The sequence below is a fragment of the Parasteatoda tepidariorum genome, chromosome X2 (genome assembly GCF_043381705.1).
Source record: "Parasteatoda tepidariorum isolate YZ-2023 chromosome X2, CAS_Ptep_4.0, whole genome shotgun sequence".
Taxonomy (NCBI): domain Eukaryota; kingdom Metazoa; phylum Arthropoda; class Arachnida; order Araneae; family Theridiidae; genus Parasteatoda; species Parasteatoda tepidariorum.
Genome location: NC_092215.1, coordinates 16,112,701 through 16,130,085, shown reverse-complemented (window position 1 = coordinate 16,130,085; position 17,385 = coordinate 16,112,701). Strand labels below are relative to the sequence as shown.

Sequence of the window (17,385 nt, the reverse complement as noted above, 5' to 3'; positions counted from 1 at the left end):
TCCAACATAAGAATAGCAACTTGTTTTGATGGTTTGTTCATAATGAACCATCAGAAATTTCCATCATAGTATCTTAGAAATCAAATGTTGAAACGATCATTAACAACCATCATTCCAATGTAGGAATTCGGACAGATTTAAGATGGTTCAACATAAAAAAAAATTATTTTGACGGTATATTCATGAGAACAAACAAGAATTCCTATTAAACCATCATGGAAATGTATAGTTGGAACCATTATGGAACATCACAGATTGTTAGTCTATTACAATCAAACTACTCTTGATGGTTAACAATCATAGTATTAAAATAGAATTTTTCACCATGGAATAATGGAAGTTTGCATGCATATCAATAACTATGAACGCATAATAGAAAATTTTGGATGATGGTGATCATCAAATGATGTTGGTCCATCTTGAATCGCACTGAAACCATCATGAACCATCAAAATGTTTCGATGGGACCATTAAGAATTTTGACTCGGGAATAGTTAAAATGAAGTATAGAATTATGCATCATCTATATCACACAATAACTAATTTTGCGAAGATATGGAACATAATTTTTCCTTGTATAACATTGTTCAATAATTTCCTGACTTCTTTTGTTAAAATAACATTTTGAGAACATGATGTAATTTTACAATACGTTACGTTGTTACCTCTCTAAATACAGAGTGTAGCAAAAAAGCCATGAAAAAAAGTGTTAATATAACTTTTTTAAAAGTAATGATTTACTAATAATTAAACTTAATTGGTTTCATAGTGGCCTTCAATTAAAGCGATGCGGAGAGGCAAATGTTTATTGAAATTTTTAGCAGTAGGCCACAAGTCAGTGCTGGGAGAGATTCCGCATCACTGACGAGAAGTTCTTTGCCGTTCGACAAGCTCATAACTTCCAAAATGATTAGATCTGGTCTGTAAACGCTTCAAGCTATTTGGCAGTTGGTGAACATCATTAAAAATCAGAAGTCTGTCATGGTCTGATGCGGAATTAGCGCAAGTGGCAAAACGCCACTGGTTTTTGAGGATGAAGGCGTTAAAATAAATCGAAAAGTGTACCAGCGGAACTTTCTAATAGTTGTTCTTCTGAGGGCCAAAAAGCACTTTGGCAATGTAAATTGGACAGTTCAACAAGACCCTGCACTAGCTCGCAAGGCCAAAAAGACGTAAGAGTGGTGCAAGGTACATTTTCCGGATATGATATCATCTGAAGAATTTCCATCCTACTCGCTAGATCTCAATCCCATGGATTACAGTGTATGGCCCATTTCAGAATCTATGGTTTGCACTAAACCACACAAAAATTCAGAACATAGTTGAATAATTCAATAAACGTTTGCATCGCTGCAAAAGGCGGCCACTTTAAAACCAATTAAATTTATTTGTTAGTAAAAGTCTACGCTTATTATTATTTGTTATATTTTGTTAATTTAATTATTATTTAATAAAGTTATATATTAAAATTTTTTGTTTGAGCTTATTTTTGGCCAGCACTCAGTATATATTTTGAAAATCACTGTCATATATGAAGTCAAAAAGATTATACTACATTAGGGGTCACAAGTTCGAAGTGAGGATAAAACAAAAACGATATTGAAATCTTACGAATTTTCTTTCTTGTTCTGAGACCTGTTTGATTGAATAAAAAACTCGAAGGTGTTTCTGAAAATCACATTTCAACTTCTTTATATTTTTTTTAAATCACGAATGTATTAATATTTTCAGTCCCCTATTTCAGTTCCCGTATTAGATTTCGATAAAAAATTTTTTTGTTTCCTTATTCCGTAAATATTATTTTATGATTCCTAAAGCGCATTCTTTTTTTTATTTTACTTTTGAGAAGGATTCAAAAATATAAAATAATGGTGGTCAGTCCGGAACAGGAATTGACGAAAAGAATTTGCTTAACTTTAACCACTACAAATGTTTCAAATAATAAATAAATAAAAACAAAAATCACCGATTCGTCATGATTTATTTTTACGTAGAAAATCATGAAAATTAATGAATAGCTCTAAATTTTTGCTCATTCTTATGAGGACAGATAGAATTATATAACCGGAACGATAAGTATTTATATATTTTAAAACCGATTTTCAATCCTTTTTTACTTTTAAAATGTTAACAATTGTTTAAAACTTTAACAATTGTTATAAAAATTTCATATTATTCGATTGAAAAAACTTAATTTTATAAGACGCCTTCGAAAAACAGTATTTTAGCAAAATTAGAGTATCATGATTTGGTAAACTAATTTGGTAAACCTTTTTTACTTTTAAAATGCCAGTAATTGTTATAAAAATTTCATATTATTCGATTGAAAAAACTTAATTTTATAAGACGCCTTCGAGAAACAGTCTTTTAGGAAAATTAGAGTATCATGATTCGGTAAACTAATTTGGTAAACCTTTTTTACTTTTAAAATGCCAGTAATTGTTATAAAAATTTCATATTATTCGATTGAAAAAACTTCATTTTATAAGACGCCTTCGAAAAACAGTCTTTTAGGAAAATTAGAGCATCATGATTCGGTAAACTAATTTGGTAAACCTTTTTTACTTTTAAAATGCCAGTAATTGTTATAAAAATGTCATATTATTCGATTAAAAAAACTTAATTTTATAAGACGCCTTCGAAAAACTGTCTTTTAGGAAAATTAAAGTATCATCATTCGGTAAACCAATTTGGTAAACCTTTTGTACTTTTAAAATGCCAGTAATTGTTATAAAAATTTCCTATTATTCGATTAAAAAAACTTAATTTTATAAGACGCCTTCGAAAAACAGTCTTTTAGGAAAATTAGAGTATCATGATTCGGTTAACTAATTTGGTAAACCTTTTTTACTTTTAAAACGCCAGTAATTGTTATAAAAATTTCATATTATTCGATTGAAAAAACTTAATTTTATAAGACGCCTTCGAAAAACAGTCTTTTAGGAAAATTAGAGTATCATGATTCGGTAAACTGATTTGGTAAACCTTTTTTACTTTTAAAATGCCAGTAATTGTTATAAAAATTTCATATTATTCGATTGAAAAAACTTAATTTTATAAGACGCCTTCGAAAAACAGTCTTTTAGGAAAATTAGAGTATCATGATTCGGTAAACTAAATTGAAATAAAATATGAAAACAATGTTTACCTTGAAAAATGCTTTTGTTGAGCCGCTTCCTAAGCAACCATATTTAATTTTGGTTTGCTTTGCTAAATCTTCTGCACTTTCTACAGGATAGATAACTTTTTCTACTGTTAAAAAGGCTGCCAAGTTGGCTGTATAGGATGAAATCATTATTAATGTGAAAAAATACCAAATTCCTGCAATGGTTCTCGTTGACATTGCCCTAAAAATATTTCAGTTTTCAATATAAGCATTTAGTTATTTCACTTTGTATACATAAATATAAAAAGATAAATATTTCAAATGAGTTTATTTAAAAACATATTTTTTTAAAGAGAAATCTCTTCCTTTTCTTCCAAAAAAAAAAAGTTTTTTTTTTTTTTGAAACATGTAATTTTAATTGTACTACAGTACTAACAAAAAAAGAAGGAAAAAAAAACGAGATAGCCTGAATAAAGTTTGATTTAATAATTGGAATTTCACGTACTATCTATCTTAATTGTTCGCGAGTGTGAACACAAATATGGACGATATTTTAAATTACAAAATTAAGCACAAAACCGTACTGAATAAATATACCTTTTTTTTACGGATTTGGATTTCTGACCCTCAAAATATGGGGGGGGGGAGGGTAGTCGCAATCCCGGAAATAGGTTGCAATTGTTTCGTTAGGAGCGCGGTTGAAAGTTTGAGCCCCTTATTGCTATTCCAACTTTTTGCGTATTTCACCCTATCCCGAGAACTTTTTAGGCAGATTGAATTAATGCTTCGTTATTCAGGATGCTATGTTAATTTCTTTATTTATTTTCTTTTCGCGCATTACATATTTTGCTATATATGAAAAAAGGGTAATGTATAAAAAAGGGTAAATAATTACCCCCGCTCTCCGACCCTCAGAAGAGTATACCATTTCAGAGAGCAAAATAGAATTTTGTGCTTATAATCCATTCGCTCAAAAATGACCTTAAAAACGATGGCGTAGTTCTCACGGTTACAGTTTCAAATGTCAAAATTTTGAAATGACAACACCCACTTTTTTTGATAGAAATCAAGCCCTGACAGTAAAAAACATAAAACGGAGTAAAACAGAAATTGTGATGCTGCACTTTTTTTTATGTGTTGCCATTTTTATAACCACTAACGAGAAGAGGATGTGATAAAAAAAAACTTTAATAACTGGTAGGTAGGTACTTTACGTCGCACAAAAGCTGCACAATGGGTCATTGGCGATGGTCTGGGAGACATTCCTGAGTTTCCCAGACCGTATGCAAAATCTGAAAATAAGGCAGGAGTTCGATACTTTTCATCTGGGTGGAAAAATGTCGCCAAATTGGCGATTTTTAAAAAAGTTTAATATTTTTAAAAATATTTAAGTTATTTCTCTGTTTTAAAGCCCAGGTAGTTTTTTTTGGTAATATTATATATAGAGTTTAAAATCAACGCATTGCTTCAAGTTTACGGTATTCAAACTGTTGTTTTTTTATTTTCCTTGGCCACAGAGCTTCGAAAAACACCATTAAACTAATAGAACTGTTTTCCAGATTGTGGCAACCCCTATATTTTAAAGATGAAGAGCCCATAGCCCTTAAAATGTATTTTATTTAACAAAAGTATACATAAAGTTTTTCGCAATTAAATTTTTGTCTGTATAAATGTACAATGAGCATGCATAATAAGATGTATAATGAGCACATTCAAGATTAGGCCTTCGAATCATTGAGATAGACTCCTACTACGTAATAATGTAGTTTGTAGATCAAAAGTTCTTCAAGGTGTTGGTTCTCTTTTCTGTATAAATGTATAATGAGCATGCATGGTGAACTGTATAATGAGCATATTTAAGATTAGGCCTTCGAATCATTAAGATTGACTCCTAACTCCTACGTAATAATGCGGTCTGTACATCAAAAGTTTTTCAGGGTGTTGATTCTTTTTGTGTACTATATGTCTTAAATAAAATAGGAATAATTTTATTTAATTAAGATTTTATACAGACCTAGGAGCCAGATCAGATCCTTGTTGCATAAGAGATCCTATTGTAAACCATAAGCTATTCATTAAACTAAAACTGTTCTCAAGAACTTGTTCATCCTGTCGGCAGGGATGTGGATTATCCCACTCATATGGGCTTAATCGTCCCACTAAGAATAGCGTTATGCTTACTCCAATGTGGGCTCCCATAACATAAATCCAAACTTCCATTGAGAAAGGGGATAGAAAAGAAAATAAAGTTGTCACTTTGGTTGTAGGTTTTTTGAAAAGTATACTGATGCCAGTATTCATGAAAGGCATTGTGAAATCTACCGCTTCTTCTCGGGAAGATGTGATTGTGAGATCTACAATTGCAATATCAGCATCCTGAAAAATAAAGATTAATTTCAAATTTATGGAAATAAAAAAAATTCTGTCGTTGATTCACTTGCTTGTCGCAATTAATTTTGTCACCAAATGTGGCACTTTTGTAGTTTTTTACATGTTAATGCAATTACTACTTTCCATAATACTCATGTCTAAGCACAGATGTCATAATTATAATTTATGACATGCAAATAGTTCTAACAAGTTTTGGCAAGCTTAGTCACTTATTTTTCGTAATTGATTTCGGCATCAAATTTGGCCCTTTTATAGTTTTGTACATGTTTGTGTAATTATTACTTTGTACAATACGCATATCTATGTATGGATGTTGGAAGTATAAAGTAAAATGAATGTAGCTCAAATAGTTCCAATATGTTTTGTAAGCTTAGTCACTTATTTTTCGCAATTAATTTTTTCATCAAATTTGACAATTTTATAGATTTTTACATGTTAATGCAATTATTACCATTCATAATAAGCATATCATTATTTTAATTCATGCTTCTAATAGTGTAAAATGCTTGAAGTTCTAATAAGTTTTCATAAGCTTTTAAATGACGTTTTCTCAAAACAGTGTTTTGCCAATTAGCTTCAAAAATGAGCCAATTTATACTAAAATTTAACATGTCGCTTTACTTACCGTATACCTCGGTGTAAAAGTCGACTTCCTATTTTTGATTACGAGATGGCAAATTTCTGGCATGTCGGATGTATAAGTTGACTACTGTCGGTAAGTCGATTATTATTCCTATAGAAGTCATGCGCCAAATGATACCAGACGAGTTGCGAAATGTAGATTCAAATGTTATTGCATAATATTATAAAAAATGCGAAATTTTGAAAACTGAGGGGCTGAGGTAAATTTTTTGAAGGATTCTGCAAATGAAGAGGAAGTATAACCCATTGTTAAGTGGGATCCGTGTGACAACCCAGGTAACGTTAAAGAATCCAACACAGATGATATTCTGGGATCTTTAAATTTGTAACTTTATGGTATGTTTTAAAAGATTTCATTGTGTTGAATTTTTTTAAATATTATTAAAACAATTTATCTTAACTTATTTTATTTTTCTAAAGAAAGCTTTGCATGTAACGAAAATATGATAAGAGAAAACACAGAGCAAGATTAAAAGCAAATAACATATTTAAAATAGTTTTTGAAAGGGGTAATCTGTATAGGTATTTGATACAGAGTTATTCATACCTCATTGTTTGTAATATATCGATATTTCATCGATATCCGATCTTAAGTCGATACTCTGTTTTTCGTGAAATTTTGGGGGTTTGAAACATTGATTTATACACCGCTATTTTGCTATAACTTCATAAATATTCAGTGGAATTAACAGAATTTAAGGAAAAATTTAAAATTAATTACAAAATTGTTGATTTAAAATTAAAAAAAAAATCGTTAAAACCTGCGCAAGATATGAGCATTTAAGCTAGTTTTTTTATACTGCGCATGCGCAGAGAATATTTAAAATGTTTTTTCATAATTATGAGGGAATCGTATTTGATAACTAATGATGAAAGCTTCATTTGAATGTCTTAAAAATTTAAAAGGTTTCAAGCAACTTTCTCAGTTGTATTAGCACAATTTTTTTTTTTTTAAAAGGAGCTCAAAACGATAAGAGGTTATCCAAAAGTTTCATCTTTTGCTATCTCTCCAAAGGGATAATGGTTTTTTATTAACTTGTAACAGAGTATAGTTAGCAAATTTTTATTATTCTGAGAAATATCATTACTCATAGCAGTGAAAAGAAAATTATGAAATAGAATAGACGGACAATATATTTTTTTTTCAGAATTGAAACGGGGTCCACCACGTAAACAACTCTAAATTTTGTCATATTCTTTTGGGTTTTACTCTAATGATATTTCTCGTAATTTAAAAAATTCCGGTTACTAACACAAATAAAGAAGGTCAATTATTAAAATTTTTTTTCTAAAGGAAATTTGAATCGAAAATTAAGTGAGTTAAAAATGATTCCTGCTTTACAGTACTAAAGTTGATTGTTTTTTAGATTTAATTTAAGGATTTTTGATAGCAAGTTATTATACAATTATAACTTTTTTTTCTCTTGCTAATAAAATTAAAAATGCATTATGAAATGCACAAAAGTTCTGTTATCATAAAATATTATTCTTTTTCTTATTTTTTTGCATCATTCTTTAAGTATAGTAAAACTCATGCTAAAATTTAATTTGATTTTTAATACTGGGAGGCAATTAAGTTCCCACCATAAAATTTTCAATATTCATATCATTGCTTTTTCAATTAAGACTACCAACTAATTAATAACGAATGTATATACATTAAATGTATATACAGTACAACTTCTTCCCAACGTTCAACAAGATTTTCAAGATTTCGTTTATCGAACTCACCTGGGCTAGCCAGAATGAATCGCGTATTTGAAATCAAAACTTCGCTGTGTAAACTTGGCATACCAATCACTGGCATTTCTTTTAGCTCTGTCTTTCACTTCATTCACAGCACAAATTTCACGAGCAGCTTTGCTGCCTTTAATTATTTATTAAAAGCAAAAAGAAGAAGGTGTCAAAAATGCAAACTTTTCTCAACTTGATACCCCATTATAATGATTTTTAGCAAAAATTAACTCGAACAAGAAACAAAAGATAGAATTGGATTTTTTCAAAACATGATTTTTTTTTTTGAATGATCTAATATGCCAAAAAACACTTAGTGACCCCAGGACTGCTAAAAAGGGAAAAAATAAAATGAAATAAAATATAATAAAGAAATAAAAAAAAACGGCAGGAACTTAGTTGCCAACCCAATTAAGACATTTTCCTCTGTTTTATAAATTGAAAAATACACGCTAAAATCCATAACATACCTGTTAATAAAAAATATTTCGGGAATTATTAATAGTGTTTTGTTTTGTCTCATTCTATAACTATGGTAAAAACTCATACCAAATTTTAATTTGATTTCTTGTATTTCTTTGATGATATTTCTAACCAATCAATTGAGAGAAATAAACTTACTCCTCTAATAAGTTCACCAATCATGCCATTCCACTCTCCATTCTCATTTTTGATGCCATATTTTCTGTCTGCCACTTCTTTAATAATATATTTAAAACCTAAATGTTTGGCTAAATGATCAATGAGATCAATGCAGAAACCTTCATATCGTGCGTTGCCTGTAAGTTTTTCAGCTGAGTCTTTTAGCATAGCATAAGGGGAGTTCTAGAAAGAAAGATAGAACATAAATAAAGAACATAAGAAACTGATTTATTCAACTTTTTCAAATGTCAGATTGTGAATAGTTCTCTTTACTGAAGAAATATGATATACAGCATTGTAGGAATCATTCCATGCATTAGTCTACTAAACAAGTTCTAAGTCTTCGTGTGGCTTATTGAAATAAGAAGGTCCATATGCCATGAAAGTAATTGAAAATAAGAGTTTGGTCGAGTGTAAGGAACCTTTTTCAGTATTAAGAAGGAGAGTTTTGGTTTGCAAATAGAAATCGATTACAATATGAAAGATGGATGCTTAGAGGGGAGATGGAGGCTTTTAGCGGATTTATGGAGTAGGGGAGATTGGGGTCAATTGTAACATTTTTTACTTAACTATTTTTAACTAACAAAAAATCCAATATATTATTAGTATTAATTGACAGACGAGTAAAGTAGACTATCCTCTACTAGAAAAAAAAATAAATACCTTATTTTAAATGTTATTATATTAGTTATTAACAATTTTTGACAGTCGTGCACTTGTTACAATTGTCCCCACTTACGGGGTCAATTGTAACAGTTCATAAATTCAACTAAAACATAGTTAATTATACATATTATCATAGTTGTGATATATTTTTTTATTGATCAAAATAGTAGTGATATTTTAGGAGTAAAAATAATAATGAGCAGAGACCTAAAGGGTTAAACTTTTAACTTTAAGGGGTTAAAAATTTTAATTTATGCTGTGAAAAGTGACAAATAAAATAATGCACATGCAACATAAAATAAATGATATAGGAAACTATTGGTGGTTCTTGAAGAGTTAAGTAATGGTTTGTGAACATAAGATTATTTATATTCAGCTGTTACAATCGTCCCTTTACTTATTGTTACAAAGACGCCATTTCAGCTTCATTTGTTAAAAACAATGCTAGTTAATTAACAAAACTTTTTTTTATAGAAATGCTAATTAAGGTGTCTACTTACATGTTCGATTAATAATTTTTATTTGTTTAAACAAAATTACTTTGTTACAATATAATATTCTAATACCAAAAAAAGTACTTGCGTGGCGTGAAAATATCTTTTGTGATGTAACTCTTTCAAAAGTACATAAAAATGGTTGTTAGAAGGGATGTACAGTNAAAATTACTTTGTTACAATATAATATTCTAATACCAAAAAAAGTACTTGCGTGGCGTGAAAATATCTTTTGTGATGTAACTCTTTCAAAAGTACATAAAAATGGTTGTTAGCAGGGCTGTACATGTAGATTTATTTAATACACCATGCGCGCCACCTAGGAACCAATTCTAGAACCCGACACTCGAAATTTTTGCTCTGTTACAATCCTACCCTGTTACAATTGACCCCACTCTCCCCTACGCCTTATTTTTTTTCGTGGGGGATTTTAATGGGATATTATATTGTGCTATGTAGTTATTAGAAAGCTGCGGGGCCTAGGGGATAGAGAGCTCATTTCCCTATACCCAGATTCGAATCCCAACGTTCGCTGATCGTAACGAATTCTGCTCTCGGCTTACACCGACCACAGTGCTGACGTAAAATATCCCCAGTGGTCGACAGATTATGGGTTAGAGTCCCCTTTCAGTCAGGCTAACCGTGTTTTTTGTTGTTGTTTTCCTTTCAGTGTAGTGTAAATACGGGTTAGTCCCATCAAAAATTCCTCCACGAAGGCTAGTTTCTCCAAGTGCTTGACCCAGGAGTTCTCTTGTCTTCTGGATTGTATTCAAAATTACTAGGCTACGGATTGCCAGTCGTAAGTCGGAGTTGATAGTCGTAAACTCAGAATGAGGTAGGCTGTCCAAGCCTGGTAATAAAACAGGGAATGGATTTATATCAGGAAGGATGCATAATACACTGTTCATCGCACATTTAAGAGAGCGAGCGGAAAATACGAGGCATACGGGAAGTGAAATTCCCTACCCTTGCATTGACACGCGCACGTCATCTCTGCGCATGTGTATGCTAATATATAACCGTTTGCCTCCCGTAAGTCTCTTGCTTCCCACCCGCTCCCTCTGTGTGCGCGTGGATCTTACTCACTTTATTGATGAAATTGATATTTAAAGTTCGATTTTTCCAAATGTCTTGTTAATTCTTTTTTTGCTTTCAGTTTGCACTAAAACAAATCTAAACTAGGTTGATTTTCCAAAATTTCTGGAACTAGAGTAGTTTAGGAAATATTTTATTTTAAATAAAGCCCGAACGTTTAGAAAGGGTGTAAAAATGATAAGAATTCCATCTAGTATAGGAAGAAGTTCACTTCGCTATTGTAGTGACGTATAATTATTTAGTCCTTCGTAGAAGAAGTACTGTTTCAAAAATAGAGAGTACAGGTTATGCTTTTAGATAACAGGTTTAGAATCGAGGAAATATTTTATTTAACTAGTACAGATAATTTGAAGGTCGTGAAAGAGTCGAGTATCTAAGTTACCTTCAGCAAACAAGTACAAGTGTGTCAAAAAAATAAATTTTTTTTCAAAAACTCATGCAAAAAATTCGTAGCTAAAGTTTTTAATTTTTATATAACAATTCAAAAGTACATTGTGCTAAGAAAAATTACATGTTTTCGAGAAAATTTTTATACTGACCTTGTATTCTAAAAATTTCTAAACTATTTACTTTTTGTCAGAACTCGATAATTTACCCTTTGTTTGATCAGAGGCGTGATATTTTTTCTACTGAATCTATAAGAATTTGGAATCGTTTTCAATTTCTTCTTAATAATTTAACCTAGTTTAAAATAAACTCTTTTAGATTAACACCATGAGTAAAAAATTTAAAAAATAATTTTTTTATTTCATTGGAGTATAATAATACAAGGCGGGTTGTTAAAAAATTATAAGATGTTGCAAAAAACTATAACTTTTCAGTTTCTAAGTAAAAGCTCCGTTTCATTCATGATTTTGAAATCCAAGTTCAGAAGCTGTTCAATGAGCGAATAAAAACTACCATTTATTTTCACCATAGTTCGTCATACCACTTTAAAAAGATTAACGTGAGTTGTGGAGTTCTCTTATAATAGTTTTGAGAAAAACGCGTTTAAAGTTTCAAAAACAGCTTTTAATATATAATTAATATTTCCAGTACTTACACCTAATCTGTTATACAAGCACCATATAATAAACCCTTCTCTTCCTCTTGAAATTGATTTTCAGCCAAACTTTGTATTCTCTGGGTAGTTCTGGCTTCTTTCGGTGAATTTGATGACCAACTATTTGCAGCTTCAATGAGTTGATTGTCCATTGAGCCAGTAAATATTTTAGCAATATTTCCAACAGGGATTCCTAAAATGTTTATGATCTTCAAAAGTGATGTAAATCCCTCATTGAAGATACACATTGCCATTTACGCTGCTACCCATACAGTTTTTATATTCATATCCATGTACATATAGGCATATGGACAAAATTTATTATATCCAAACACTAAATTTATAATAACCCTCGCAATAATTTTATAATTTTATCTTGGGGCCCAGTATGGCTTAATTAAGATTCTATAAATACGTACATTGAGAGACCAAACTTGGGATGGCCAGGTTTTGTTTCAACGGATCTAGATAAGCTTGGGCACACAAATATATTTGATCATACCTTGGTTGAACAGTAAAGCTGAACTGGGAAATTAATGTAGATCAAAGGAGCCAAGTTTGGAATGTCTAGGGTTTGGTCTAAATGATCTAGATAGGTTGTTCCCAGGCAATTAGGGATTTAAAATATAAACTGAATTGTACAAATTTGTATATTCTATAAATGTGGGCTGATTAACGGGCATGAAATATTGGTCATAAATAAGACCATAAATAAGAGTCAGTCAGTTTTAAATAGGGCCCATTTAGGCTATATAAATGTAAATACTATGAATAACATTCATGAGCAACATTCCAGAGACGTAGTCTAGCTTTAATGGAGTAAGAAAATTTCACCAAAAAGAATTACAAAAGGAGCTATGCCATCTTTTGGATTCGAGAAGAATTCATAATAAATCTTGAAATGGCAGATATTCGAAAAGGATTCTCCCAGAGATGAACAAGGATTTATTAAATGCAACAATTCAGAAAAAAATTCTGATAATTAAAATATGTTTTATTACGTCGTTCTAAATGTATGTCGGAACAGAAAAATGCAATTTTGAAACTGATTAAAAAAATCTCTTTAAACATTTCTCGTACGTTCATTCATTCAATTGTTCATATGTTCCAACATTCCTCGTATGTCGAACACGTATGTTCTAGAAAAATATTAGAAAACTCCCGGCTGTAGCCAATAACTTAACCATTTTATGAATGCGTCATTTTTTTCACCTCCGTGGTTAGACTTCATGAGATTTGATAGGCGATTCGGCAAACCCCATCTCAAAGCTTGTACATCACACTTGCGGAAGGGCTTTTGCCAAGATACACTTAATGCACACCTAATACATGCCACAAGTTTAGTCAACGTCCAGGATTGAACCACGACCCTCAGTTTTCAATCAGTGATGTGAATAGCGCATCGCGCGCTCTGAGACGATAAAAAAGGTAATTTGGGAATAGACAGTTTTTTGTATGATGCTTAGTAATATACAAACCCAGCAATTAACAATGCTGAAAATTTTTATTAATTTAATTTTCTATAATTCACGTATATTTTACGAATAATTAGAAAGCAGTTCATGAAGAGATTAATTGATAGTAGCACTTTTCGAGATGTAATTTTCAGAGAACATACTTATTACTGAATACTTAGCCTAGAAATGCCTATAAGTACTCAAAATCTAAATTACTGACTTTTAAACTTAAATACGTTTTTCTCAAAACCAAATTTCTCAATCAATGTGATATTTTTAATAAATCTAACTGCAGATATGATTTAAACAGATTTTAAAGGGTGTTATCTTTTCTTTTTGGTAAAGTGAAAATTTTAAAAGCATTTTAATTTTATGCATTTGTTATTAATTAAAAATAAATTTTTGTCTCGAAAAAATATCGTTACATTATCGAAGAATGATTGTAATTCCAGTTTCTACTTAAACTTTCAGTACATATAAGTGGTTTTGATATAACATGAGTTAAATTGGACATAAAAATAAAGGTGTTTCTATTTAGTTTTATTTTTTATGCACCCTAGTCACATTTAGAAATTGGATTACAAATAGCGGCACGAATTCAAACATGTTTGGAGCTGTAGGGATATCGTTGACTTTACAATACTTTGACGACTAAATATTTTTGTACTGTTTAAATATTATTAAAAGCAAGTTTAAAAGTTTTTAGCTACCACAAAATTAATTTGAATTGTTCAAAAAAAATGTTTTAGCGTTTTAAACCTGGATGTAATTTCAAGATATTTTAAGAGCAGATCTCAGTGTTTTTTTATTTTATAATTCAATTATGTAAGATTCAGTTATGTCATCTAACTGCTGACTTAGAAATATGCACTTTTCAAAAGGTGGAACAGAAATCTAAACTTTAAGCTCTAAATCTTAGGTTTCGCATAAAAAGTTTATAATTCTATCTAGTGACAGCAATTAATACAAATCATTGCGAAAAAGGATTATATAAAATATTTTTTGAAATAAAAAAAACTAATTTGGGACATTTACGGTGTTAACTGAGTCAATGAAAAACAACTTGTCTTAAAAAAATAGTATCTAGATACTAACAAATCAGAAATAAGAGCATATTTAAATAGCATGGTTACTCGATAATATCGTTAACAAATGCCGGAAATAGATCAGTTTAAGGTGGCCAAACGTACTCAAATCTTGGGAACAGTCCTCGAATTTCAACAGTTGTCATCAAAAACTTTCAAACGCCTTGAGAGAGAAAAAAAAAGAAAAAAAATCGGCCTTTGATGCCACAATAGGCATTACATGTTTCTTAGCTTTCAAAATTTCTTAAATTTTTTAAAAATCTTTCTAAATCGAATTTTAATTAAATTTATTCAATTATTTAATTCTTATTACATTTTATAAAAACCTGATATAAATACACCTCACTTCCTTAGTATGGATAAAAGTTCAAGCACTGATAAGCTCTTAGTAGGGACGACGTAGCATGGCTCTTTATGTAGTATGGTTAGGAATTAACAAATGCTTCTTTAAACTTTGGGTATTTATTTCTTCACAACTTTGGGTATATTAGAAAAATTTGACGACAACTTTTTAATCTGAAACAAGTTTCATATAAATTTCTCATTGCAAATAATTATGAAAAAAAATCACAAAGTGTCCTCCATTATGTTAACCATATATATGCTCTTAATGTCACAGGGTTTGGACTAAAAATTGCTTCCTAAGTTTAAACTTGTTTCAGATTTCAAAGTGAGCGTCTCTTTTTTTCAAAAATACCAATATGTTTCAAGAAATGAACTCTCAAAATTTTTAAGATGGATCTGTTTACTCACGGTAGGAGCATATTTATCGATAACATAATGGAGGGCACTTTGCGAATTTTTTATAATCTTTTGCAATAAAAAATTCATTTAAAACTTGCTTCTGACAAAAAAAAATAAGTGTCAATTTTTTTAAAATTACCCATAGTTACGAAGAAATAAATACACAAAATTTTTAAGGAGCGTTTGTTTAGTCCAAACCATGCTACATAAAGAGCCATGCTACTTCATCCCTACTAAGAGCTATCATTGGGGTTGAACTCTCATCAATACTAAGGAATTTGGGTGCAGCGCTCATCCTGAAGACGAGAGGTCATCGATCCGCAGGGGAGTGAAGCGCTCATCCCATAGCACTAAAGTAAGATAGGTTATCAACCCTAAAAGTGGGGTATAGCTCTTTTTTCTTCTTACTAGTGTATATTACCTAAGTACATAGTGCATTTAGCGTAAATATCAAAAGAATTTAGTAAATGCTGCTTACTCTCTTTAAGATATATCCGAATTTTAAATTTAAAAAAAAAATGGGCCATTTAGTTTAATTATTCATAAAGAAGTATAAATTATAATATGCTTACCACATAGGTTGTTACAATGAGCGTTTTGTTTTGCAGTAAAAGGGTGTCGTATCCATTGGACATATTTTTAGTAATATTTATACCTTTGCCAGGCGCCCACACTCCAATCTGAAATTTAGAAAAACAGTATTTTATTAGTTTAGCGCAAACGGAGTTTCAAGTGAAAATATCAAACTGCATATCTTTTTTCAAAAGACAAACAGTTTTTCAATAAAAAGCCTTTTCAACGAAATTTAAAAAAAAAATAGTGGTACGTCTTAAAGAAAATTTTTTTTTATTTTCAAATCAATAAACTCTAATATGGAATTTTTCAAACTGTCTTCATTTTCACAATATTTAATTCGTAAAAACTGTTCAAAAAATATTTTTTGTATGCTTTTTTGTATGCTTTATGTTCATTTCAGTCACAGTAGTATGCTAAGGAATAATGAGTAATTTTTACTTTCGAACATACGTAAAATATTTTTACAATCGTTACAAACAACGAAAGTAAAAGTACGAACTTTGGCTTGCACTTTATCGCTTTTAAATTTCAGTTTTTTTACTTATATTTTCATTAGCTTTTTAAGATGAAAGTCGAAATATTTGTACCGAAAATATCGTAAGAAATTTAATTTTAATTTTCACGTTTCATTTTCATAATTTTTTTTCGAGACTAATAAGTTGTTTTCACTTCTGACCATACGTAAAATGCTTCTACATTCGTTACAAGCAACGAAAATAAAAATACGAACTTTAACTTTTATGCCGTTAATTTTGAATTTTAGTTACTTTCTTCCTTATACTTTTGTTTGTTTTGTAAGGTAAAAAGTAGAGGTACTTCCAACAAAAATATCTTAAGAAATCGTTTCTTTTTCATAAATTTCTTTTTTAGAGAATAATAAGAGGTTTTCTCTCTCACTTTTGATCACACGTAAAATTCTTTTTTATTCGTTACAAGCAACGAAAGTAAGAGAACGCACTTTTACTCGCATTTCGTCACTTATGAATTTTAGTGTTTATACTTACACTTCGTCATTTTTTTAAAGTAAAAGTAGAAGTATTTGTAACGAAAATATCGTAAAAAATTGTTTCATTTTCCTAAATTTCTTTTTTAGAGAATAAAAAGAGTTTTTCACTTTCGAACACTCGTAAAATGCTTTTACATTTATTACAAACAACGAAAGTGAAAATACGATCGTCGTCACTTTTTAACTTTAGTTTTTTTTTTACAAAATAACCAATAAATTTCTTAACATTTTTGCTTTGCCATTGAATGAAGTTAGAACAGGTACGCAAATTATTTTTCACGTTGTGTAAAATTCCTTCGGTCAAAAGCAGGAATATCAGTCGTCATAAAAGCAAATCTACCGGGCATTTTTATCCATCTTAACTCATAAAGTGGCAAAGACAAACGGAAAGAGCTCGTTCGATGTTGTTTGCTTGACGACTTCAAAGTGGGTTTATCAGCAGCTGCATCAAATCGCAGAATACGTCAAGCGTTTGTTGTTGTAGTTCATTTACGTCGCACTAGAGCTGCACAATGGGCTATTGGTGACGGTCTGGGAAACATCCCTGAGGATGATCCGAAGACATGCCATCACAATTTTGATCCTCTGCAGAGGGGATGGCACCCCCGCTTCGGTAGCCCAACGACCTGCAAGCGAAGTCGAGCACTTTACGGTAGAACAGTTTAACGAGGACCAATACCACGCAGACTGATCCAAGTGGTCACC

At 30.6% G+C, this 17,385-nt stretch overlaps 1 protein-coding gene across 2 annotated transcripts in view; it reads right to left on the bottom strand.

Annotated features, from left to right (window-relative positions):
• LOC107442095 (glutamate receptor ionotropic, kainate 2-like) overlaps positions 1 to 17,385 on the bottom strand; it is a 113,522-nt gene that overhangs the window by 6,997 nt on the left and 89,140 nt on the right. For both annotated transcript variants that reach the window (XM_043056707.2, XM_071188082.1), the window contains 4 exons: positions 15,671 to 15,778; positions 8,495 to 8,698; positions 5,121 to 5,482; positions 3,149 to 3,347 (listed from right to left, as the gene is read on the bottom strand). In XM_043056707.2, coding sequence (XP_042912641.1) covers positions 3,149 to 3,347; positions 5,121 to 5,482; positions 8,495 to 8,698; positions 15,671 to 15,778 — 873 coding nt within the window. The remainder of the gene's footprint in view (positions 1 to 3,148; positions 3,348 to 5,120; positions 5,483 to 8,494; positions 8,699 to 15,670; positions 15,779 to 17,385) is intronic.